General features: G+C 41.7%; 1 protein-coding gene across 2 annotated transcripts in view; it reads left to right on the top strand.

Moving 5' to 3' along the window:
• The window catches only part of LOC142378219 (protein sidekick-1-like), a 364,323-nt gene that overhangs the window by 251,228 nt on the left and 88,510 nt on the right, over positions 1-24,585 (top strand). For both annotated transcript variants that reach the window (XM_075462488.1, XM_075462487.1), the window contains 3 exons: positions 4,352-4,488; positions 6,327-6,474; positions 17,265-17,405. In XM_075462488.1, coding sequence (XP_075318603.1) covers positions 4,352-4,488; positions 6,327-6,474; positions 17,265-17,405 — 426 coding nt within the window. The remainder of the gene's footprint in view (positions 1-4,351; positions 4,489-6,326; positions 6,475-17,264; positions 17,406-24,585) is intronic.

Raw genomic sequence — 24,585 nt, 5'->3', positions numbered from 1 at the left:
ACTATCAGAGAAGAGACCTCGGTCAGCATATTCCCACATCTGTGATTGCTTAGAAATAATTAATAAGCTCATGAATATGAGATGCAGCCAGTCTGGACACAATAGATAATCTCTTTTACCGCGGTTTCACTCTTAATATGTTTGTTTGGTGTGTAAACATCTTCAATCCTGTCGTGTGTTGCTGCACCTGCTTCCCCCGCTCACACATAGAAGAGCCCCGAGTTCTGCTTTCTTTTTTTTCATCTTCTCTTTCAAGCCGTGATACGCTGAAATTGGCCTGATCGGATGTGTAAATTCTCTTTATTACTTTCATGAATGTATCTGTATTGTTTACTTTATAGATAACGTGACGAGGACGCCCCGAATCTCTGCAGGGGGATGTGAAAATGTTCCGAAAATGTATTTTTAATAGATGCAGTGAGATATTTTTGTGGTTATGCTGAACGTGTAAAGAATAAGAATCGTGCAAACAAAAGCCATATATGAAAGGTATCACCCTGTGGAACCGATGCTGGCCCATATCCAAGAGCTAACGAGGGTGTCAGAGGCAACATTATTCCAATTGCTCATGTTTAATAGAATACCAGCACGCAGAAATGAAACATCGGTCTAATAAATGGTCCCCGCATGTTAATGCAGGGCTGTTCATAAGTTGGAAAACAGACAGTAACAGACAGACCCATTTTACTGAGATGTTGAAAACCTATAGAAACCTGAGAGGATTCATTCCACTCATATCATTTTGTGATGGTAAATTTAAAGTTACTGCAAGCACATGATTCCATTAGCTTTGCAGAAACTAGACACGGGCACAAACTGCTTATTTAAGTGTGTCAGAGAAAAGATCCTGCCAGCACATTCGGAGCTCACTAATTAACACATTATATCTCGTTCGCTTAATCTGTACAAAAAGTGTTAAAGCTGCAAGTTGTCATGTTATGGGCTTGTGGGGTTCTGAGCGAACTTTTCTTGGCTGCTTGGCAGATGAGACTTTTTCCAAATCTCCTTGGCAACTCTTGCAGCCAAGAAATAGCCTGGCCAAGAGTCTGAAGTCATATTGTGAGGGTCTCGGCGTTCATGTTGTATTTTCAGTTTGGACTCAAGCCTATTGGACTTGGAGATCGATAACATGGTTCTGCTAAGAAACCAAACAAGCACGGATGCCTCATACGAGCCAAAGTTTATTCGAATAAACCCAGATTAAGGAAGATAAGATGTGACTGTCAGAGTTATTTCAGTCATGGTCTCCTGATACGAATGCTTGCAGGCAGAGATGGGACCAAGTCACACATGTGCAAGTCTCAAGTCTTAGCTTTCAAGTCTCAAGTAAGTCCCAAGTCTTAGCTTTCAAGTCTCAAGTAAGTCTCAAGTCTTAGCTTTCAAGTCTCAAGTCTTAGCTTTCAAGTCTCAAGTAAGTCTCAAGTCTCAAGTAAGTCTCAAGTCTTAGCTTTCAAGTCTCAAGTTAGTCTCAAGTCTCAAGTAAGTCTCAAGTCTTAGCTTTCAAGTCTCAAGTAAGTCTCAAGTCTTAGCTTTAAAGTCTCAAGTAAGTCCCAAGTCTTAGCTTTCAAGTCTCAAGTAAGTCCCAAGTCTTAGCTTTCAAGTCTCAAGTAAGTCCCAAGTCTTAGCTTTAAAGTCTCAAGTAAGTCCCAAGTCTTAGCTTTCAAGTCTCAAGTAAGTCCCAAGTCTTAGCTTTCAAGTCTCAAGTAAGTCCCAAGTCTTAGCTTTCAAGTCTCAAGTAAGTCTCAAGTCTTAGCTTTCAAGTCTCAAGTAAGTCCCAAGTCTTAGCTTTCAGGTCTCAAGTAAGTCCCAAGTCTTAGCTTTCAAGTCTCAAGTAAGTCCCAAGTCTTAGCTTTCAAGTCTCAAGTAAGTCTCAAGTCTTAGCTTTCAAGTCTCAAGTAAGTCTCAAGTTTTAGCTTTCAAGTCTCAAGTAAGTCCCAAGTCTTAGCTTTCAAGTCTCAAGTAAGTCTCAAGTCTTAGCTTTCAAGTCTCAAGTAAGTCCCAAGTCTTAGCTTTCAAGTCTCAAATAAGTCTCAAGTCTTAGCTTTAAAGTCTCAAGTAAGTCCCAAGTCTTAGCTTTCAGGTCTCAAGTAAGTCCCAAGTCTTAGCTTTCAAGTCTCAAGTAAGTCCCAAGTCTTAGCTTTCAAGTCTCAAGTAAGTCTCAAGTCTTAGCTTTCAAGTCTCAAGTAAGTCCCAAGTCTTAGCTTTCAAGTCTCAAGTAAGTCTCAAGTCTTAGCTTTCAAGTCTCAAGTAAGTCCCAAGTCTTAGCTTTCAAGTCTCAAATAAGTCTCAAGTCTTAGCTTTAAAGTCTCAAGTAAGTCCCAAGTCTTAGCTTTCAGGTCTCAAGTAAGTCCCAAGTCTTAGCTTTCAAGTCTCAAGTAAGTCCCAAGTCTTAGCTTTCAAGTCTCAAGTAAGTCTCAAGTCTTAGCTTTCAAGTCTCAAGTAAGTCCCAAGTCTTAGCTTTCAGGTCTCAAGTAAGTCCCAAGTCTTAGCTTTCAAGTCTCAAGTAAGTCCCAAGTCTTAGCTTTCAAGTCTCAAGTAAGTCTCAAGTCTTAGCTTTCAAGTCTAAAGTAAGTCCCAAGTCTTAGCTTTAAAGTCTCAAGTAAGTCCCAAGTCTTAGCTTTCAAGTCTCAAGTAAGTCTCAAGTCTTAGCTTTCAAGTCTCAAGTAAGTCCCAAGTCTTAGCTTTCAAGTCTCAAGTAAGTCTCAAGTCTTAGCTTTCAAGTCTCAAGTAAGTCCCAAGTCTTAGCTTTCAAGTCTCAAGTAAGTCCCAAGTCTTAGCTTTCAAGTCTCAAGTAAGTCCCAAGTCTTAGCTTTCAGGTCTCAAGTAAGTCCCAAGTCTTAGCTTTCAAGTCTCAAGTAAGTCTTAGCTTTCAAATCTAAAGTAAGTCCCAAGTCTTAGCTTTCAAGTCTCAAGTAAGTCTTAGCTTTCAAGTCTAAAGTAAGTCCCAAGTCTTAGCTTTAAAGTCTCAAGTAAGTCCCAAGTCTTAGCTTTCAAGTCTCAAGTAAGTCTCAAGTCTTAGCTTTCAAGTCTCAAGTAAGTCCCAAGTCTTAGCTTTCAAGTCTCAAGTAAGTCTCAAGTCTTAGCTTTCAAGTCTCAAGTCTTAGCTTTAAAGTCTCAAGTAAGTCTCAAGTCTTAGCTTTCAAGTCTCAAGTAAGTCCCAAGTCTTAGCTTTCAAGTCTCAAGTAAGTCCCAAGTCTTAGCTTTCAGGTCTCAAGTAAGTCCCAAGTCTTAGCTTTCAAGTCTCAAGTAAGTCCCAAGTCTTAGCTTTCAAGTCTCGAGTAAGTCCCAAGTCTTAGCTTTAAAGTCTCAAGTAAGTCCCAAGTCTTAGCTTTCAGGTCTCAAGTAAGTCCCAAGTCTTAGCTTTCAAGTCTCAAGTAAGTCTCTAGTCTTAGCTTTCAAGTCTTAAGTAAGTCCCAAGTAATTTTGTCTTGGGAAAGTCAAGTCACCTTATTATTGCAATTTTACCTGCAGAATCTGATCTTAATAAAGTGAAAAGACAAAGATATAAGTAGCTGTCCCCCACCCCGTATCATATCAAGCTAACGTTAGCTAACTACCAACTAGGCTAACAGGATAATATTAGCTAATTTGACAGCACTTACTGGTCAGAATGGATCTTTAAATGACGAACAAAGTTGGAAGTTGTCGTCTGGCTGTCTGAGATGTTGATGCCGCATGTCTTGCACTGTGCTGTTCGTCTTTTGTCGTCAAAATGGTGATTACAGAAGCCGAAGACAACGACTCTCGGTCCCGCTGACATGTTGATGCATATCTGATATGAGTTTATTCTCTCCAATAAACACTAAGGTATGCAGAGAGGGCATGGCTGACTGACAGGGTAGCGATCCAATCATGACACCATTCTCAAACGGGTAATCGATATTATTATTTTTAATTATTAATTTTATATTCAAACTGAAAACATGAACTGAATAACACTCAAGTCATTCAAGTCATCGTGTCTCAAGTCAAGTTAAGTGCCGAGTCTTTGACTTCCAAATCTGAGTCGAGTCTCAAGTCTTTTTCTTTTTTTGTCAAGTCAAGTCACAAGTCATCAAAACAGTGACTCGAGTCGACTCGAGTCCCCATCTCTGCTTACAGGTCATTATCGTCTGTATATGCAGCTGTAATAGACATGCTAGCAGAATTTTCTCCGTTACCTTAAAACTGAGTCAGGCTTGCTGCTTCACATTTCCTCATTTTCTCTTAGTCAAGCTGAATAAATGAGCCGCTGTTATTGGCTCCCACCTCCCACACCTGAGAAGGTCATGGTGTCGGAGGAGCGAGGTTTTATTTCAGGAGATAGAATGTAAACAGTGCCGGGTGTTTTTCTGCTTTCTGCTCTGTTCAGTGAGCTGCCACATTCCCCTCGCTCCCTGACGGCTCGTCTCAATGACTCGGACTCGCGCTCCGTCCACCTGTCCTGGCTCCGCCCCTTCGATGGAAACTCCCCTCTCCTGTACTACGTGTTGGAGCTCTCTGAAAACAGTACGTATATATGTGTGTGTGTGTGTGTGTGTGTGTGTGTGTGTGTGTGTGTGGCTGTGTTCGAAACCGCCTACTACATACTACATACTTGCATACTGCATACTCGTCGATCAGACAGTATGCAGAGCGTTTACCCACAATGCATTTCACTCCTGCCCGAGCTGAAATCAGCCGGCCTGAAGCTGATTTCTCTTAAGCTCTAAACTCTGTAAACTTTAGCAACATTTGAAACATTTTCAGGTGAGAAAGTAGTCGTTTAGATCCCCAACGTGTTGAAAACCTGACAAAATACCGGCTGTTTACAATTTTGTTCCCACGAATTCGGTGCTACTAAAGCTAGCCGCAGTGAGTAACGCACTTCCGGTTATTTTCACAAAATAAAATACCCGTTGCCTTTTATCATAGGGAAAGCCATTACCATACAATTGGTGCTTTTGTTTTGAAAACAGGAAGTGAACCTACCCTCGTTGTAGCTAGCTTGAAACTGCCGTTTTGACAGGAAATGACGATCGGCGACGTCACGTTACGTTGCATCTTGGGTAGTTTGAGTATGAGTAGTAACCTCATGATGCATACCCAACATTTCGGAGAATCTAGTATGCATCCGGGAACTTAAAAAAGTTAAAGTTAGTATGAGTAGTAGGAGTAGTAGGAGAAGTATGCGGTTTTGAACACAGCCTGTGTGTTTGCTTGTGTCCATCCCTGAGCATACTTTATAGTTCTTGAGAGGCAAACAGCTGGTCGCTTGCTGTCTTCCTGGCACTTACTGACACGCTCTCATTTACAAGAGACGGACATATGGTGAATGGTGTTGCAGCATAAATGCACAGGTTCCCAATAAATAAACTCTTATTATCCGGCCCTCTTTTAGCCTATCACGCTTTCTGTTTGGAGGCTCAGCCGCTCTCCAGCACAGATGTTTTAACAGCAGGCTGGCTTTCTGTCAAATATGAACGGGGAGAGATACGGGGAGAGGGACCGAGGAACGGAGGGAGTGAGGACCAGAGTGACAGGAGAAGCAGATGGGAGGGAGAGGGCTGTAAGCTGCAAGCTAAGGCCACAGCAGGGCCAGCTTTACATGCACAGTCAGGCACCCGGCACATGACTGCAGAAGCTGGACAAAGGAACCATTCTTCTCATTTCTATAAGTTTTTTTTGCAAACATCATTTAATGTCTGGCCTGTTAAATCTTACAAAACTGCACCCAAAAATTGGGATTGAGAAAAAGCCTTGATTGTGGAGAGAGAGGTGAGAAGATGTGTGTAACCGGGAGAGAAATGGAGAAAGACGAGGAATGCACAGAGCCTAATTGACTGGTCGATTTCAGTGAAGAATGAATCCAGACAGTGAGGAATGAATTGGAGTTTTTGCACAGTGATTACTCACTCTCTGCGTGTTGTATATTAGATTTTTTTATTGTATTAGGAGGAATGTGCCACTGTTAATACAAGGTGGGGTTTTTTTACCTCAGACTGTGGCTTACACCCCATCCTTCTCACTTATTCAGATGCACACGTGGCTGGTAAGATAATGGGGATAATAGTGCATCTGTCTGATATATATTCGCCATGAAGATCGAAAGATAAGCTGGAAACGATAAACAGCAGCATCTGTGCTGCTGAGCTAATTTTCCTCTTCCCTTCAAACTGCCTTTCTTGTTGCATCCTGCAATATGCCCTGTTCTTTCTTTTCTGCCTCACTCCTTCTTCCTCTTACCGTAGCACTTTTATCTTTTCCTCCCCTCCATCTTTCCTTTTGATTAATAGCTCCTGAGTGTCTCTGTTTGTCCTGCCTCAGCCAGATATGATCAGCCTCTAATCTTTGTGCCTCGTGTCTAGACTCTCCATGGAAGGTCTACCTATCTGAGGTCGATCCCGCGGTGTCCGTGGTTTCGGTGGGTGGGCTCACACCTGCCAGAACCTACCAGTTCAGGCTCTGCGCTGTCAATCAAGTGGGCAGGGGTCAGTACAGCGCTGAAACGCAGAGGTAAGAACAAACTTTACAGAAACATTCAAACACTTACTCCCGTCTGAGAGGCACACTGCCTTCTGATTCCATTATTAACACATGCTTCATTATAGTCCAAGGGATGCCAAACTGCGTCTCACTGTTGCTTTCCAAAAAAAGCTTGAAACCAATTTTTTATATATAGAAAAGGCTGTGATTTGTGTGAAATAGTTTTTTATTTTTTAGCCTTGTTTCTTCTCTGTGAAATAGACTGCCTTACACAAATTGGGAATGAATAAAAATGGTCCTGTTTTCTTATGAAAAGCCTCGTGGGTGCATCCCACAGTCCAGTTTCTATATGTAAGCATGCAAGTGTGTTACACCCAGAGGTGGGTAGAGCAGCCAAAAAGGAGACTCAAGTAAAAGTACTGTTACTTCAGAATAATATGACTCAAGTAAAAGTAAAAAGTAGTCATCCAAATGATTACTTGAGTAAGAGTAAAAAAGTGCTTGGTGAAAAAACTACTCAAGTACTGAGTAACTGTTGAGTAACGTCTGATTTATTTGTTAACACAAGCATTCAGTCAGACAGACAAAAATACTAAATAATCATCTTTAGGCAAATTAGAGTTCATCCAATTGATAAAATAAATTAAAATGAATTAATTAATTACAAAATAGCTTAAATTAAAATAATCCAGGTAAATTCAAGAACTTCAATAAAAAACAAAAGAGACTTAGGAAATGTTTAAAACATATGTAACCCATATGTAACCTAAAAAACAAACATTCACCTATCCATGGGGGAAAAAACGAGTTTAGGAAACTTACCGCTACATGTTTCCTCAAGTTAGATGTTGAGTTTCTGCTGAAATGTGCGTTTGTTTTGGTTGACACAGAAGACACATAATGTAGCTGCTGTTTCTCACTCTTTGTAAGGTAAACATGCTTTCAGTATGAGGCCTCGTCTGCGTCTTCATTTCCCACCGTTGGTTCTGACATTTTTCATCTGTTTCTTTGTTTGTTTGCTATGACTGCTAATGCTAAAGCTAACCCGTCCCGCCGCTGAGATCGAGTACGGTCACGTGACCAGACTGCACGGCTGTGTCTGATTGGTGGAACACAGTCAGGTGGTAGAGCCTTTGGCGGAAGTCTCTCTCTCTGTCAGAATAAAACATTAAAATGAGGCGTACGCGGGGGGATAAAAATAATGAGGCGTAGTACCAAAGAGGTAAGAAGAAAAGTAACCAGCTCATTGTAGCCTAATGTAGCGGAGTAAGAGGACAGTTTCTGCTGCACACATCTACTCAAGGAAAAGTAAAAAGTATAATGAATTAAAACTACTCCTAGAAGTATAATGTTTACAAAAACTTACCCAAGTAAATGTAACTGGTTACTACCCACCTCTGGTTATAGTGCGTTGGTTGCCATAGGCATAGGTCGGGACACGGGGATAGAACAGGAAAGGGATTCTAACAAGGTAAGGATGGATGCTGCTGATGTCTGAGTATCTGTGTATAGATGTGTGTGTTTCTGTGGCTTTCTCTTCCCGTTGCATACGGAAAACTAAACGGTAAAAATGTAATGAACTGCTCTGACGTGAAAAGCAAATAGATTATTGTGCAGATGTTTCGTGCCTGTGTGCGCCCGTGTGTCGGTGTGTGTTTGCACGTTTGTCCCAGGATAAAAACACTAATGGGGTGATTATAATGCTTTAGCATTGATGGAACTGAATTGAGTGAAAGAGGGTTAGAGGGGGACGTTGCAGGCCCCTCAACAATTTTGCCTTTGAGTGCAAACATACACCAAATCTGTGACTCTGACTTATTGTATAATCGATGCGGTGGCACATTATAAAGTAGGCACACGCTCTCAAACAGCTTTATCCTGGAGAGATGGAGCACGCACGGATGCCAGTTGTAGTTCTGCCAAATTCACTCGGCAACAACTGTAGCTGTTAGCGCCGCCATCACACCGCACACACATCCAGTTTCCTTCTCTTTAGCTTTTGTTTGTGCTTTGAGTTTTCACAGTCGTGCTTGTTTATCGTTCCTCTTCTTCATGCACCGGTGTTTCTGCTACGCAGTCCAATGTTTGTTGTCACAGGCTCCGGAGGATAGATTGGACTGATCTCTGTAAATGAAAGACTGGGCGGACAGACGAGTCATCACCGCTCAGCAAATCGGAGCAGATGGATACGTCTGCTCTGCGGTGCCGCTCTCATACGTAACCACGCAACACTTTTCTTTTCGTCCGCTGGATGTTTAACTCGATGAGACGTGCACGCGAGGCGTCGCGGATGCCAAAGCACGCGCCGCAATTAACACACGGGGAGAGTGAAGCGGAGCAAAATGTCCTGCAGAGGCTCCGTGCGCCAAATGAGACGGATGACAAAACGCAGTAATGGGGATCGAGTGAAGAAACGGGAGAGAACGCGAGGCAGAAGCTGGTAGTATTGATGACAAAAAGTCCTTATTGGACTCTGCACTTTCAGCTGCCTCTGCAGTTTGTCCTCGTCCTGATTTGTCGCACAGCACCAGAGGCGGGAAGAGTAGCCAAAAATTATACTCGAGTAAAAGTACTGTTACTTCAGAATAATATGACTCAAGTAAAAGTAAAAAGTATTCATCCAAATAATTACTTGAGTAAGAGTAAAAAAGTGCTTGGTGAAAAAACTACTCAAGTACTGAGTAACTGTTGAGTAACGTCTGATTTATTTGTTAACACAAGCATTCAATCAGACAGACAAAAATACTAAATAATCATCTTTAGGCAAATTAGAGTTCATCCAATTGATCAAATGAATTAAAATGAATTAATTAATTACAAAATAGCTTAAATTAAAATAATCCAGGTAAATTCAAGAACTTCAATGAAAAATAAAAGAGACCTAGGAAATGTTTAAAACATATGTAACCCATATGTAACCTAAAAAACAAACATTCACCTATCCATGGGGGAAAAAACGAGTCTAGCGGCAGTTTGTCCTCGTCCTGATTTGCACATTTTTTTACTCAGAGCGTCTGATTGTGCATTGCTTTCAATTCCTGGTTTTCTTACCTAACCACCCCGAACTCAAGAGAGTTCTCGTGGATGCTGTAGACTGCGAGAGATGGACATCAGGTAAAAAGAGTGCGGGGCCAGTCGAACCTGATAAACACATCTGAATGCAGAAACACTTCGAAGGACTCTCAGTCCTGTCGGGCCTCCTGGAGTTTTACAAGTGCACAGACGTGCCACTCACCGATCACTTTAAAACAGGAAGCATTACCAGATGAAGGACACATTATACCTTCATCCTCAGGCATCATAACACTTTAAAGCATCGACTTTAAAGGGACAGTTCGCCTCTTTTGACATGAAGCTGTATGACATCCCATATCAGCAACATCATTTCTGAACATCTTCTTACCCCCTGCTGTGTCCTGTGAGCAGAGTTCCAGCCTCGTTTTGGTGTTGATGAAGGTAGTCCGGCTAGTTGGCTGGGGTTTAAAAAATAAAGCGTTTTGCTTCTCAGAACAATATGCGTTCAACAGAGTACTACATTTGCATCACAAAATGGTTCTCCAGGAAAAAGTCAGACCTCACAATCTCTTGGCCCTATTTTCTCTCCCTTCGTATCACTGCCTGCTGTGCAGACCGAGCAGCAAACACCGTAACAGGCGCGGCTGTCGCTAGGTGGCTGAACGCATTGATGTGAAAGGAGGCAAAAATAGCACCAAGAGATTGTGAGGTCTGACTTTTTCCTGGAGAACCATTTTGTGATGCAAATGTATTACTATGTTGAACGCATATTGTTTTGAGAAGCAAAACGCTTTATTTTTTAAACCCCAGCCAACTAGCCGGACTACCTTCATCAACACCAAAACGAGGCTGGAACTCTGCTCACAGGACGCAGCAGGGGGTAAGAAGATGTTCAGAAATGATGTTGCTGATATGGGATGTCACACAGCTTCATGTCAGAAGAGGCGAACTGTCCCTTTAATTCTTTTGGCTTTTACTTTTTTTTTGTTCTTTTTTTCAGCTGTTCGGTCAGAACTAAAATGCTGGTAATGTTCCTCACTCTCTATCTGACAAACACAGACAGTAAAAAATGCTTTAGCAGCTTCATGAGGAAATTCATATAGATAGATGTGTCCTGAATTATTATTGAGTGATTAATTTACCTTATGATATGGAACAGACACATTATTGGCCTCTCCTCAGTGCATACAGGCATAAAAACAAGAAGAAAAATGAGGGAAATTTAACATGACTCCAATAAAAGCTGAGTCATTTTAAACGCCAACCATTTTAGTAAACATTAGGGGGGAGGTAAAAAGCTACAACATCCCACAGATACCAGTGATGTGAGTGAGGCAGGGTGCAACACGTGAATAGAAATCATACTCCAATACGTACATATACACTAGTGTAAACTTTGCTCTCCTTTCTGGCAAAACTGGGAAACGTTTATGAGCTTTAAGGCCATTACTGTGTGCATTTTTAGACATTTTATGCAACGAGCAAAACACCAAAAGCCAACTAAATCCAATCCAAATACCTTCAGATTGCGATAAATCGGATAATCTTCTGTTTGCTTCTTAAAATCGAGTATATTCTTACATCAAAGATTGACTGAATGTGTGAGAAAAGGCTACCCAGAGAACAAAATAGTAGATATTTTTGTACACTGCTGTATGAGATATATGTTAATATAGGCACATTACACTGAATGAAATAGAAGATGGAGTTCTGCAGGCTTTTAATTGAGAACTTTTTTACATTAGAACTCTACTCTGAACCCCTCTAAAAGCCAATAAACTACATTACTCTGTTCTTACATTACATCAGTACATTAGGTTTTTCATCATTCCTGAGAGCTATTTGATTAACCTATAACATACCAGGCCAGCCTTTAGTTCCACTGAAATAAACACATCAGCACCATCCAAATGTTTTGTACTGTTATGGTTAATTAGATATTACATTTAAAAAAAAAATGCTACAGCATCACAGAGTGTAAAGAGTAGATGAGGATTAGCTGTGAATCGATTCTTCAGACAAGTCATCCTTCTTCCCCAAGTAAAGATAAAGTTCCATTATTCATGTTACACACACATTTTAGTCTCTTTGCATGGAATAAAAACCTTACATTTCCCTCATACAAAGTAATATTACATCCAAATCTGTCCTAATAGCTCATTTTAGTTCATAACTACCTGTAAAGTAACGAGGCACAACGTAGAACCTGCTCAGTATGATGTGTCACACGAAAAGAATGTATTCATAACAAAGGCAGTGAGTAATGAATGAAGCATTAGTGTCTCAGCTGCTGGTTTAGAGTTAATCAGAAGGAGCTACTCATGGAGAATGTCCCTTACCTCATGTCACAGATACTTATGAACTGATGATTAATTCATAGAAAACATAATCTGTTCTCTGCTAACATTGTCATTATACACTAGATGGTCCTCAGCTTTAAGAGCTATTGAGGAGCTGCGCCTTTACCTTTCACTAAATATCAAATTCTTTGGGACTCATTCCTCAGAGCTGCTCACATTTTCACCTCGTTAGTTGTGGCATGTAAAATCAAAGTCTTACCAAGTATATTTGTCTCATTTCTAGTCCAAATATCTCATTACACTTAATATAAGACACAACTGCCTAACAAGTACCATTTCAGCCAGATATAGGGACTTATTTGAAGACAATACATCTGGAATATCTTGTTAAATGAAAAAGTCTTGAAAACAAATTGTTTTGAGTCGGATATCATATGAAACAAGCTTTTTTTTTTTACATTTGAAGAGGTTTTTAAGCTAATTTCAAGATCACTTTTATCTCAAAAGTCCCAAATATCACATTTTATTTCAAGAAATCTGGACAAGCTGATTTTCACTAGTTCCATTGGCAGATTTTTTTGCTTATTTCAAGCAAAAACCTCTTTTATTTGTTGTTTTTTTACTTATTTTTGGAGGGGCATTTTTTCCAGTGTAGGATTGGGAGGATTTTGAGAAATGTTTTGAGTTCACGAAGAAGACATTTGGAGGAAAAAAATTAATTTGAATATGTTTTTCTTATTCCCAGAGGCGCTTCGATCGGTGTTTACGAACACTAGAAGCCAAAAATCAGCGAGTCGAAGCTCCCGATAACTAATGTCATACTGATGCACTGGAAAAAAATCTAAATCTTACCAAGTATATATGTCTCATTGAGTATCTCATTACACTTAATATAAGACACAACTGCCTAACAAGCACCATTTCAGCCAGATATAGGGACTGGTTTGAAGACAATACATCTGGAATATCTTGTTAAGTGAAAAAGTCTTGAAAACAAATAGTTTTGAGTCGGATTTCATATGAAACAAGCTTTTTTGACATTTGAAGAGGTTTTTAAGCTAATTTCAAGATCACTTTTATCTCAAAAGTCCTAAATATCACATCTTATTTCAAGAAATCTGGACAAGCCGATTTTCACTAGTTCCATTGGCAGATTTTTTGCTTATTTCAAGCAAAAACGTCTCGAATTTGTTGTTTTTCTTACTTATTTTTGGAGGGGCATTTTTTCCAGTGTTATTGTGGCGTTCTAAAAAATCCTCTTTGATTGCTTAATATTTTAGTCTTGACTTAGCTAAAACTGGCATCCGGATAGCTCAACTGGTTGAGCGGGCACCTCGTGTCCTGGAGCTGGGTTATCCCCTCTCTCTGCTCTGATTTCCTGTCGAGCAGCTTTCAAATAAAGGCCACTGGTGGTCAAATGTGCAAATGTTTGCTTCAGCTGGTTGGGAGTCATGTTGAGATTTGCTCAAAGTATCTCTTATTACTTGACAGTTTCATCAGTACTCTTTAAGCTCCTGCAGAACTACCCGACATTTCAAAGAAACAAGAATTTAAAGGGACAGTTCGCCTCTTTTGACTGTATGACATCCCATATCAGCAACATCATTTCTGAACATCTTCTTACCCCCTGCTGCGTCCTGTGAGCAGAGTTCCAGCCTCGTTTTGGTGTTGATGAAGGTAGTCCGGCTAGTTGGCTGGGGTTTAAAAAATAAAGCGTTTTGCTTCTCAAAACAATATGCGTTCAAAAGAGTAATACATTTGCATCACAAAATGGTTCTCCAGGAAAAAGTCAGACCTCACAATCGCTTGGCCCTATTTTCTCTCCCTTCGTATCACTGCCTGCTGTGCAGACCGAGCAGCAAACACCGTAACAGGCGCGGCTGTCGGCAGGCGACAGCAGGCAGTGATACGAAGGGAGAGAAAATAGGGCCAAGCGATTGTGAGGTCTGACTTTTTCCTGGAGAACCATTTTGTGATGCAAATGTATTACTCTGTTGAACGCATATTGTTCTGAGAAGCAAGACGCTTTATTTTTTAAACTCCAGCCAACTAGCCGGACTACCTTCATCAACGCCAAAACGAGGCTGGAACTCTGCTCACAGGACGCAGCAGGGGGTAAGAAGATGTTCAGAAATGATGCTGCTGATATGGGATGTCATACAGCTTCATGTCAGAAGAGGCGAACTGTCCCTTTAAGTGTCAAAAAAGACAAAAATAAGCTAATCTATTCATCTGGTTGTGCCACGTCACACCTGCCCTTCTTTTCTCTGAATCTCATGTCTTATTGGGTCGCCCTCTATTCATTTCAGTCGTTTTTCCTCCTGTTTGGGTCTGAACTGTTCTGTTGTGTTTAAAAAGTGGCAGACTTAACAACCCAGTAACAGCATTAAATTTAAGAGTCAAATTATAATTTGGATTTAGCAAGAAACCCAGCGGGCTTTAAAAATATTGAGGATGACATAGATATAAACTTTTCTTAAGTCCCACAGCGCGGGGACTCTCTCTCACGCACATAAACGCACGCTTTCCCTCACAGACCAGAGAAAACCAACAGTTCCTGCTGGAAACGTCCTCTTTTTCCTTAATAACAAGGGACAGGGGAAAAAAGTGTGTCACGCAGCGCTGAGATTCAGACTCTGGATGTTTGTTTGGATGTTTGTGGATGTGGAAATTCTGCAGGATCAGGTTGGTTGGAGGTTTCTGAATTTAATCTCCTCCGTAAAGTTGATGTCCTCGTGTTGAACCCGCTCCATGAAATATTTACTGGTAAATGGTTGGAAAGGAATTAAGGCAATTCACGGGGATTTTTCACCGGAGAGTGTAAAAGTGTGTCGGCGTGCATTCGTGTTTTTTTTTTTTATTTGCAGTCAAACAGTGAAAGGCTTCATCTGTTCGCCACAGCATGGATGCATGTTTGTTTGTGTAGCATTCTGCATTATCAATTACAGTCAAAGGAAGTTACATAGTTGAGAATGATCCATCCCTCATTTCCAGGCAGCTTAATGCCCATCTCATTCACACAAGGCCCATTAGCCCGTGCGTGTGCTCCTGTATGTGCGAGCACGCCTGCAGCACCTGGTGTCTGACAGCGCCTAACCTAATGGAAGTAAAGCACAGCTGTAAAACCACTGGTGTGTGCTATATATCCGCCCGCGCAAGTCTCCAGCTAACAGCTTTCGCACCACAGCTCCCACATAAACACACACATGGATGTGCACTCGCATTTCAAAGCACACAAATACAGAGCGTCGTATCACGGCTAATGGTTCGATAGCTTATAAAGAATCATTCAGAGGGAGATGGGACGCATGCGGGTGGAGTCGGAGGTAGAGAGTAATTTAAATCTCCAAACATAATCCATGAAAGGGAAAAGACCTTCAGATGGAGCAGTCTGTCTTAAGCTGGAAGAAATTTGTGTGCGTGTTTGTGTCCATGCATATGGCTCTAATTACGTTTTCTGAGCTGCTTATAGCAAAGCCAGAGGCTGACCAGCTCAGCCGGTGTGCTTTACCAGCCAAGTGAAGGCTGGGAGCTTTAATCACGGGTGAAGTCTGAGTGGGGGGGGGTCGAGAAGGAGGGAAGGAGATGACTAAAAGATAGAAGGATGAAATAATTGAGGCCAAAGGACATGATGAATGAAAGGTTAAAGTTTGCAGATGGAGAAGGGAGAAAAAAAAGGGAGAAGCGGTTCGAATTATCAAAGAAAAGATGAAAAGACATTTTGGAGAGACAGGGGGAGGTCAAAGGCAGCGAAGGATCATACGGGCTCGCCAGAAATAAGAAGACAAGGTCTCACCTCATTCTATACTAACAGTGTTTTTACTATATTTCGCTGTCAGAATGTATAGCTCATCTGCTGCGGGGGGCTGTGATGGGGTTGAGGTTGGAAAAGAAACTGCCCAGACATGCCTGGGGTCAGCCACAACATTAAAACCCTGGAGTTTCAGAGTCCCGACCGGTCAAAACGCAGACTGGAGACGACCTCTTTAAAGTGTCCTGTCGTATCAGGCTCCATCTTTAAGTCCTCCACAATGCACTGCCAGCTCTCAGCTCTCTGGTCAGCCACGTAGAATAAGAGACGATGGGAATCATAACGCCACCTCATCTCATCGGCACGGACCACTTTACTCTGCAGGGCTTTGGAGAGGTACACTGGAAAAAATCAAAGTCTTACCAAGTATTTTTGTCTCATTTCTACTCAAAATATCTCATTACACTTAATATAAGACACAACTGCCTAACAAGCACCATTTCAGCCAGATATAGGGACTTGTTTGAAGACAATACATCTGGAATATCTTGTTAAATGAAAAAGTCTTGAAAACAAATTGTTTTGAGTCACATATCATATGAAACAAGCTTTTTTTTTTTCTTCATTTGAAGAGGTTTTTAAGCTAATTTCAAGATCACTTTTATCTCAAAAGTCCTAAATATCACATCTTATTTCAAGAAATCTTGACAGGCTGATTTTCACTAGTTCCATTGGCAGATTTTTTTGCTTATTTCAAGCAAAAACGTCTTTTATTTGTTGTTTTTTTACTTATTTTTGGAGGGGCATTTTTTCCAGTATGTGAGCCGGTCATCCAGCCTCTCGTGCTGCTTCCAACTCAACAACATCCAGAGCTGAGCGCTCATTTGTTGTCTCAGATATCCTGTTAAACAAGATGCATGTTGTTAATTCCACCTGTCGGGGTAATCAGAAGCACCTTCAGGATGCAATGCAGTCTGTCGGTTTCTGACCTTGACAACTTTTTAGAATTGGCGTTGTATCAATCGGACAAATTTGGAATTTAATGAAATTAATTTGATTGGATTATGATTGTATCCCAATGAACTGGGTTATAATTGGCTTGAATTGGACTGTAAACGCCTTGAGGTGACATCTGTTGTGATTTGGTGCCATATTAAAAATATTGATCATTTCAGGACAGTTCTTTTCATCATCTGGGGGACCTGTCCAGAGTTTTTCTCCTTCCTCTCGCCCAATGACAGCTGAGATAGCCTCCAGCCCCCCTGCGACCCTTAATTGGATTAGGCGGGTATAGAAAATGGATAGATGGATGCTTTCATCATGCAGCTGGAAAATATACCTGCTTATTCTGCTGAGCTGCCAGTGAATGAAACACAAAAACAATTATCGTGCTCGGTGTTGGTGAACACTTTTAAACGCCCCGGTTTGATCACTCCCTGGAGAAATCTGCAACAATGCTTGAAGCAGCAGTGATTCGTTTGAAATAAAGCAGCAGTATAGGTGGAGCTTTGAAAGATGTGCTTTCACTGAAGGAGCAAGATGAACACGGAGATAATCAGTGAGACTCCTTAAACCCAATTCAGCTGCGAGAGGATGTGCTGCAAATGTAGAAGAATTTAAAAAGAATAGCCATGGAATTCCTTTTTCTAAGATACTGTAACTGTATTGCAGTGATGGGCTGAACACCCAGAGACCCAGAGCGGTACTGATGTGATGCAGAATGAACTTTAACTTTTGTCTTTTGTGTTTGTCAGATTAATGCTCCGGGAGGAGGCACCCAGCGCGCCCCCGAAGAACATCGTGGCCAGTGGCCGCACAAACCAGTCCATCATGGTCCAGTGGCAGCCTCCTCCAGAACCTGAGCTGAATGGAGTCCTCCGAGGATACGTCCTCAGGTGAGCACACGCAGAGCAAACGTGCACATTTAAATGTGTTAAAGAAGGTGATTGACTCAGATTATTGGCTAAATTACAATAAAACTGAGTTATTAAGTGCATGTAGACACCTTAATCTGACTAAGAAATTGGATCGGATGGGATTCAGAGCCCGAGATAACTGGGTTGAAAGTCACTCTAAACCTGCTCGTAGACGCTGAAGCACGTGGTGAATCAGACTTTGCGTTCTGCGCATGCTCCAGATGTTTTCCCGGGGTCGTGACCCGGAAGTCAAAGGAGACGATATTCCTGTTGTTGTCGCCGTTTGTACGCAGAATCCAAAAATGAATCCAAAAGTAGTGTATAGCTTTTAGCATTTAGCTTTATTTTAAATGTGCTGCCATATGAATGAAAGTGCCATAACATTTGTTGTGCAAACACACTTTTAACATCAGCATCTTTCTGTAGTTTTTATGTAGAAGCCTCGCTCCACTGTCTGTTTCCTTGAATGACTTGCTGCTATCAGTTGTGTGTTTTGCCTTTAAGTGATATTTTAGACTGGAACTACTACGCTGAGAAGACAATTCAACTTGGCAGTGTTTACAGATGACTTTGGTTCTGTCGACTCCGCCGTCTGGAAGAACTTTAACATGAAAATGGCCGAGTAAAAGTTCCGTACCCTTCTCCATGTTTGGTGGATCCGCCGATTACTTTCTTTTCCTGTTCCGCAGCAGACAGCAGCAGACTTTTACAAAATAAAAGCCTGTGAGCAACAGACTTTTACAAAATAAAAGCCTGTGAGCGACAGACTTTTACAAAATAAAAGCCTGTGAGCGACAGACTTTTACAAAATAAAAGCCTGTGAGCAGCAGACTTTTACAATAATAAAATAATTAATAAAACAGGGGTGGTCCGTGGCGTAGTGGGCTGAGCAGGCGCCCCATGTACAGAGGCTATAGTCCTCGCTGCAGCTGGCCCCGGTTCGAGTCCCACATCGGACGGCCCTGTGCTGCGTGTTGTTCCCCCTCTCTCTGCCCCCTGCTTCCTGTCTCTCTGAACTTTCCTATCCATTAAATGTACAAAAGCCCTAAAAAAACTTAGTTTTTAATAAAAAAAAATTTAAAAAAAAAATAAATAAATAAATAATAAAACCTGCGTTAATGCGCGATAAAACATTTATCGGCTTTAAATAATTAATGAGTTAAAGCGATAATGACGAGTTAACTCGCCCAGTCCTAATATTTAGTTGAGTGATTCAGAACAAGTTGAATGATCTATTTAAAAAAAAAAAAAAAAACAGGAAATCAAATTTTGTCGAGATTTTAATCTTTTTGCATCACAAATGCAAAACGAATTCACTGACACCAGGTGTCACGTGAGAATGTCTACTTTATGCCGGTGAAACTGGAAGAGATATTCGAGCTTTTCTGAAGTGGGGCTGTGTGAAGCATCTATGAGTAGTCGGCGTCTCTCGCTGCAGTAAACAGCAGACAGAGAGGAATCAGCTGTGACTAACAATTCTGCCGGTCTAATCCCAAAACACTGACTATGAGATGAACAGCTGTGATAAACAGCAAGCTCTCCAACACGTCCAACTCGGCTCCTGACAGACTCGGCTGATTACCTGCAGGTAATACTGAGTAGCCACCGCGCGCTGATGCATAGCAACACAAACACGCTTGAGTTGAGAAAATAATGCAGTGAAAACAGAATATTCACAATAGGGCAGTTTTTTTTTTTTAGATTTGAGGTGTTTCAGTTACAGTGAAGAAGATATCTAAATATTTCCCCTTGACTGGTTTCCACTCCTGCTCTGTCAGAACGACACAGCATCACACACAGCATCACACACGGACTCTTTACAGATGCTCGTGATGCCCTCGGCCTGCTGTCCTTCCCTCTGATCTCCACCTGAAGTGTGACACGCTGTCTGGAATCAAACCGTCATCAGCTGCCTCCCACAGATTTGCATTTAATAGCGGTAGAAGTTTCTCTAACCTCCTTCAGAAATCAGTGCAAAATAGCCCACTGCATGGTGTCAATTTGGTGGGACAAAGCTTCCACCTCCTCCTGCCTTTAGATTCTCTGGCTGTGTTCAAAACCGCATACTTCTTCTACTACTCCTACTAACGTTATGAGTTAGTATGCGAGTTTGAGTCAGCGAGAAGTTCCCGGATGCATACTAGATTCTCCTAAATGTTGGGTATGCATCATGAGGTTACTACTCATACTCAAACTACCCAAGATGCAACGTAACGTGACGTCGCCGATCCTCATTTCCTGTCAAAACGGCAGTTTCAAGCTAGCTACAACGAGGGTAGGTTCACTTCCTGTTTTCAAAACAAAAGCACCAATTGTATCGTAATGGCTTTCCCTATGATGAAAGGGAACGGGTATTTTATTTTGTGAAAATAACCGGAAGTGTGTTAGCTCACTGCGGCTAGCTTTAGTAGCGCCGAATTCGTGGGAACAAAATTGTAAACAGCCGGTATTTTAGACTTAGACTTAGACTTAGACTTTCTTTTATTGTCATTGCACAAAAAACACAAGTGAGTTTTGACAACGAAATGTCGTTCCTCGTCTACCGGTCAACATCGCTAGATATCCAAGCTATACAGCCTGTACAATATAAAAAGGTGTGGAAGTGCTGTGTGCCAGCACTCGGAATAAAGAATATAAAAAAATATAGAAATAAATAAAATGCACTTAGGCTGAGTGCAATATTTTAGTAACACTTTTGCACTAAGGGAAATTGCACAGACAGAAGTGTGTAAAGTAAAGTGCGAGTAATTGTCCATGTCAATTGGGGGGGGGGGGGGGGGGGGGGGGGGGTTTGTCAGGTTTTCAACACGTTGGGGATCTAAACGACTACTTTCTCGCCTGAAAATGTTTCAAATGTTGCTAAAGTTTACAGAGTTTAGAGCTTAAGGGAAATCAGCTTCAGGCCGGCTGATTTCGGCTCGGGCAGGAGCGAAATGCATTGTGGGTAAACGCTCTGCACACTGTCTGATCGATCAGTATGCAGTATAGAAGTATAGAAGTATGGAAGTATGTAGTATGCGGTTTCGAACACAGCCCTGGTCTCAGGAATTTTTTCAGCTCTGTTAGCTGTTTTTTGATTTCACAACATTAGACACAATTAGGCATCAGTGTTGTGAATACTTCTAAAACCTCGGCTGTTTTCCAAACCGCATACTTCTCCTACTACTCCTACTTTTTTGAGTTAGTATGCGAGTTTGAGTAAGCGAGAAGTTCCCGGATGCATACTAGATTCTCCGAAATGTTGGGTGTGCATCATGAGGTTACTACTCATACTCAAACTACCCAAGATAAAGTTTGCCAAAGTTTACAGAGTTTAGAGCTTAAGCTAAATCAGCTTAAGGCCGGCTGATTTCGTTTAGGCAGGAGCGAAATGCATTGTGGGTAAACACTCTGCATACTGTCTGATCGATGAGTATGCAGTATGGTAGTATGTAGTATGCAGTATGGTAGTATGTAGTATGCGGTTTGGAACACATCCTCTCTTTAGATTCTCATCTTGCTGTATATGCTGTCAGATCCTTGCTCTCTCTTCCAATTTTTCTCCCTCTTTCATTCCTCCCCACTCCTCCTCCTCCCAGTGTGTTTCATGAGGATAAAAAGGGGTTATCTTCTCACCTCTGCAGAGATCTGCTGTCAGCACCCCCTCACTTTGCGTACCCGTGTTTGTGCGGCTGTCTCTCATGTCTGAGTTCAGCATGCATGTATGATTGAGCGCTGACTCAGCCAGTGAATCGTGTGAATATCCTGTTACGGTGGATAGGTGTCATATTAAAATGCTGATATGGGGATTATTACTCCATTCAGCTCCATCAGATATGTACAAGTGGTGTTCCACCTCCCTGTCTGGTTGGGTCATATATCCTTTTAAGTGGACATTTATAACACGTGTATTAAAGCAAAGGCCTTGAAGGTGCACTTTTCAGAGATGACACTGAGGGCTTCGGTCTTCAGAGATTTTTAAATCGCACATCTAAGGAAAATATTTAAACTATTTGAGTCTATTTGCTGCACAAAGAGTTGATAAATTATACAGGGACTAATGAATAAATAGCACATGCATTATACACACTGGTCTGAAATCACATCGTGCCACTATTAGCAGGCGATAAATGTGTTTTTGTGAGCGCGTTTATCATACTCGTTCATTCTTTAAATCCTTTTATCCAAAGTCCAAATTATGTTTCAGACTCAGAATAATTCAGTTTTTTTTTTTAATTTTTTTATTTTCTTCATTATCTGCACACAGTTTTAAGCAAAAGTAAATGAGTCAGTGATTTGTTACTGCATTCAAAATAAAGAAAAGTCCTACATCCCATTCACTGAAGTGTTTAAAACCCCTTACTCAGCACTTAGTTGGAGCGCTTTCTTCTGTGGGTCGTCTTTGAAATGATCCTACGCTAAAGTTTCAGCAGGTTTGTTGGGGAGCATTAGTTCACAGACGTTTTCAGGTTTTAGCTGGTCTGTGTGGTGTGGTGGTTAACACTCAGTGGGGTCACATGGCACAGAAAGGATCAGATTATTGGCTAAATTACAATCAGACTGAGTTATTAAAGGGTAATTCTCCTTGGATATATGGCGGTGAATGAATGGGATCAGAGGCACAAAGCGTGTCATACCCCGGTATGATAGGTGGCGCTGTACCCATTCCAACTGTTGCTAATAGAGCCACTTCCTGTTGACCTCTTCACCACCAACAACAACAACAAACTCAGGCATTGGAGAAAGATGGAGAACGCAGAGCCAGATGAAGCTACGTCCCTCTACATTTGGTCTGTGATGAGCTGCTTGTTGCACAAACTTCATTCTCCATCGCGTTGTTTCTTTCTTTCTGACGCCGACAACAACAGGAATATCGTCTCCTTTGACTTCCGGGTCACGACCCCGGGAAAACATCTGGAGCATGCGCAGAACGCAAAGTCTGATTCACCACGTGCTTCAGCGTCTACAAGCAGGTTTAGAGTGACTTTCAACCCAGTTATCTCGGGGTCTGAATCCGATCCGATCCAGTTCTTAGTCAGATTAAGGTGTCTACATGCACTTAATAACTCAATCTGATTGTAATTTAGACAATAATCCGATCCTTTCAGTGCCATGTGACCCCACTGAGTGTTTCTTATCCGTTTTCCTATGAATCCCACATTCAGTAAAATGTGGGCTTTGTTTCCTGAAATGCAGTAGAAACATACATCTGTAATTTGTTTATTTGTTAATTCATCCTTCATTTAACAGGCACAAAAAGTCCAAAAATGAAAAGAAAAAGATTTCCATTGTCTTCACTGACCAATTTCATTGGATGTAGAGAAAACAAACAAATCTAGAAATAAATGCATTTGTACTCTAAAAAGAAAAAAATACTAGTTTACCAATGTGTTACCTCACCTTTGCATTTAATTACCTTTTTTAGTTTTTTTTTTGGGGGGGGGGGGGCTTAAGATACTGATTGTTGGAGTAAAATGAGTCCATTCCTGCTCAGCAGTCTGTGGTTATGATTTGATTCTGCTCTCCTTCATTATGTCCATCCATACATTTTTAACAGGAGACAGAAGCACGGGTCAAGGTTTGTCTCCATGAGAGATTTGACTTCCGGGTCACGACCCCGGGAAAACATCTGGAGCATGCGCAGAACGCAAAGTCTGATTCACCACGTGCTTCAGCGTCTACAAGCAGGTTTAGAGTGACTTTCAACCCAGTTATCTTGGGGTCTGAATCCGATCCGATCCAATTCTTAGTCAGATTAAGGTGTCTACATGCACTTAATAACTCAGTCTGATTGTAATTTAGCCAATAATCCGATCCTTTCAGTGCCATGTGACCCCACTGAGTGTCCCCTCACATCAAGAGGGTTTCTGAAACGACTCGTGGAGTCTTTCTCTGTGTGCTTCCATGTTAAGTTAGTTGTTAGCTGTAACTTGACTGTGAGTATGACCCTGCGAGTTGGCTTCGTTTGTCTCTGCGTTAGCCCTGTGATGGACTGGCAGCCCCACTTCTCACCCAATAACAGCTGGAATAGGCTCCAGCTCCACTGTTACTGTGAACAGGTTGAAACCGGTTTAGAAAATGGATTCATGGAGGTGATCTGCTTGCCTGGCGACGCCATCCTACGTACTTCCGCCCAAAGATTTTGGCTCCGCACATAGTCTGGCCAAATCCCCCTACCTCGGTTCGCTCAGTGTTTTGCCAATCAGCAAACAGTTGCGAGTGGTGACGCAGAACTCACGCGCGGAGTCCATTGTAGTCCATATAATTGTAGTTCAACCGCAGCGGAGATAAACATGGCGACGGAAGAACGCTAGAAGCTATCCATGAAGTTGTCCCAACTCTGGAGAGCATTACACAATTAAAACGAGAGCAAGAGGAATGCCTCGTCAATATTGTTAGTGTCAAGGATGTCGTAGCTCTCCTTCCAACTGGCTTTGGGAAAAGTTTGATTTATCAAATGGTACCAGTATAATGAAAGCTGATGTGGGAAGCGTGATTCGCGAGCTAGAGCCTCGCGAGAGTAAGCATGAACCTCGGCGCATAACCTACGTCATTTCTAAACATTATGATTGGTTAAGGGAACTCCGTTACTCCAATGAATTTAAGTTGCTGGGTAAGGTCCCGCCCTCCATGGAAATGGATTCCTCTTGGGTTTTCCCAGACTGTTTGACAGAGTCAACAGTCGGCTTTCGCCCAGGCTAGTGATCTGCTGGGTTGAGGTCCAAACTTTGATACGGCCTGAGTTTTCCTGAAGCCATCCCTGTGTTTTCTCAGTGGCATGCTTCCATTATTCGTGGTTTCTCTGCTGTTTATCAGTCTCTGAGCTCCTGTCGCTCAAACACACCCCCACAGAGTGATGCTGCCAGCATCATGTTGAATTAGTAGGTGGAGCATGAAGTCTTTGTTTTTTCTGGTCAGAGGGAGTTCCTGTACCCCCCATAGTCTGAAAGTGACACTTTGTGTGCCTTTTTGTAAGGGATTTCCTCTTTTTTTGCGTGGCTTTATTGGAGAACTGCACTGATAATCGTCCTTCCATAATGTTCTGCCATTTCCACTATAATTTTTTAATGAGACCTCTGTGAAATGCCACTCGAAATGCTGCAGAATCTTTCTGGTAATTATCCCCAGATCTGTGCTTTAAGACTGGACTGGAGTCGAGTCATAGAAGCATAGCTGGGAA

This window comes from Odontesthes bonariensis, chromosome 4 (assembly GCF_027942865.1).
Source record: "Odontesthes bonariensis isolate fOdoBon6 chromosome 4, fOdoBon6.hap1, whole genome shotgun sequence".
In the NCBI taxonomy this organism is placed as follows: domain Eukaryota; kingdom Metazoa; phylum Chordata; class Actinopteri; order Atheriniformes; family Atherinopsidae; genus Odontesthes; species Odontesthes bonariensis.
This window is presented reverse-complemented; position numbering and strand designations above follow the sequence as displayed.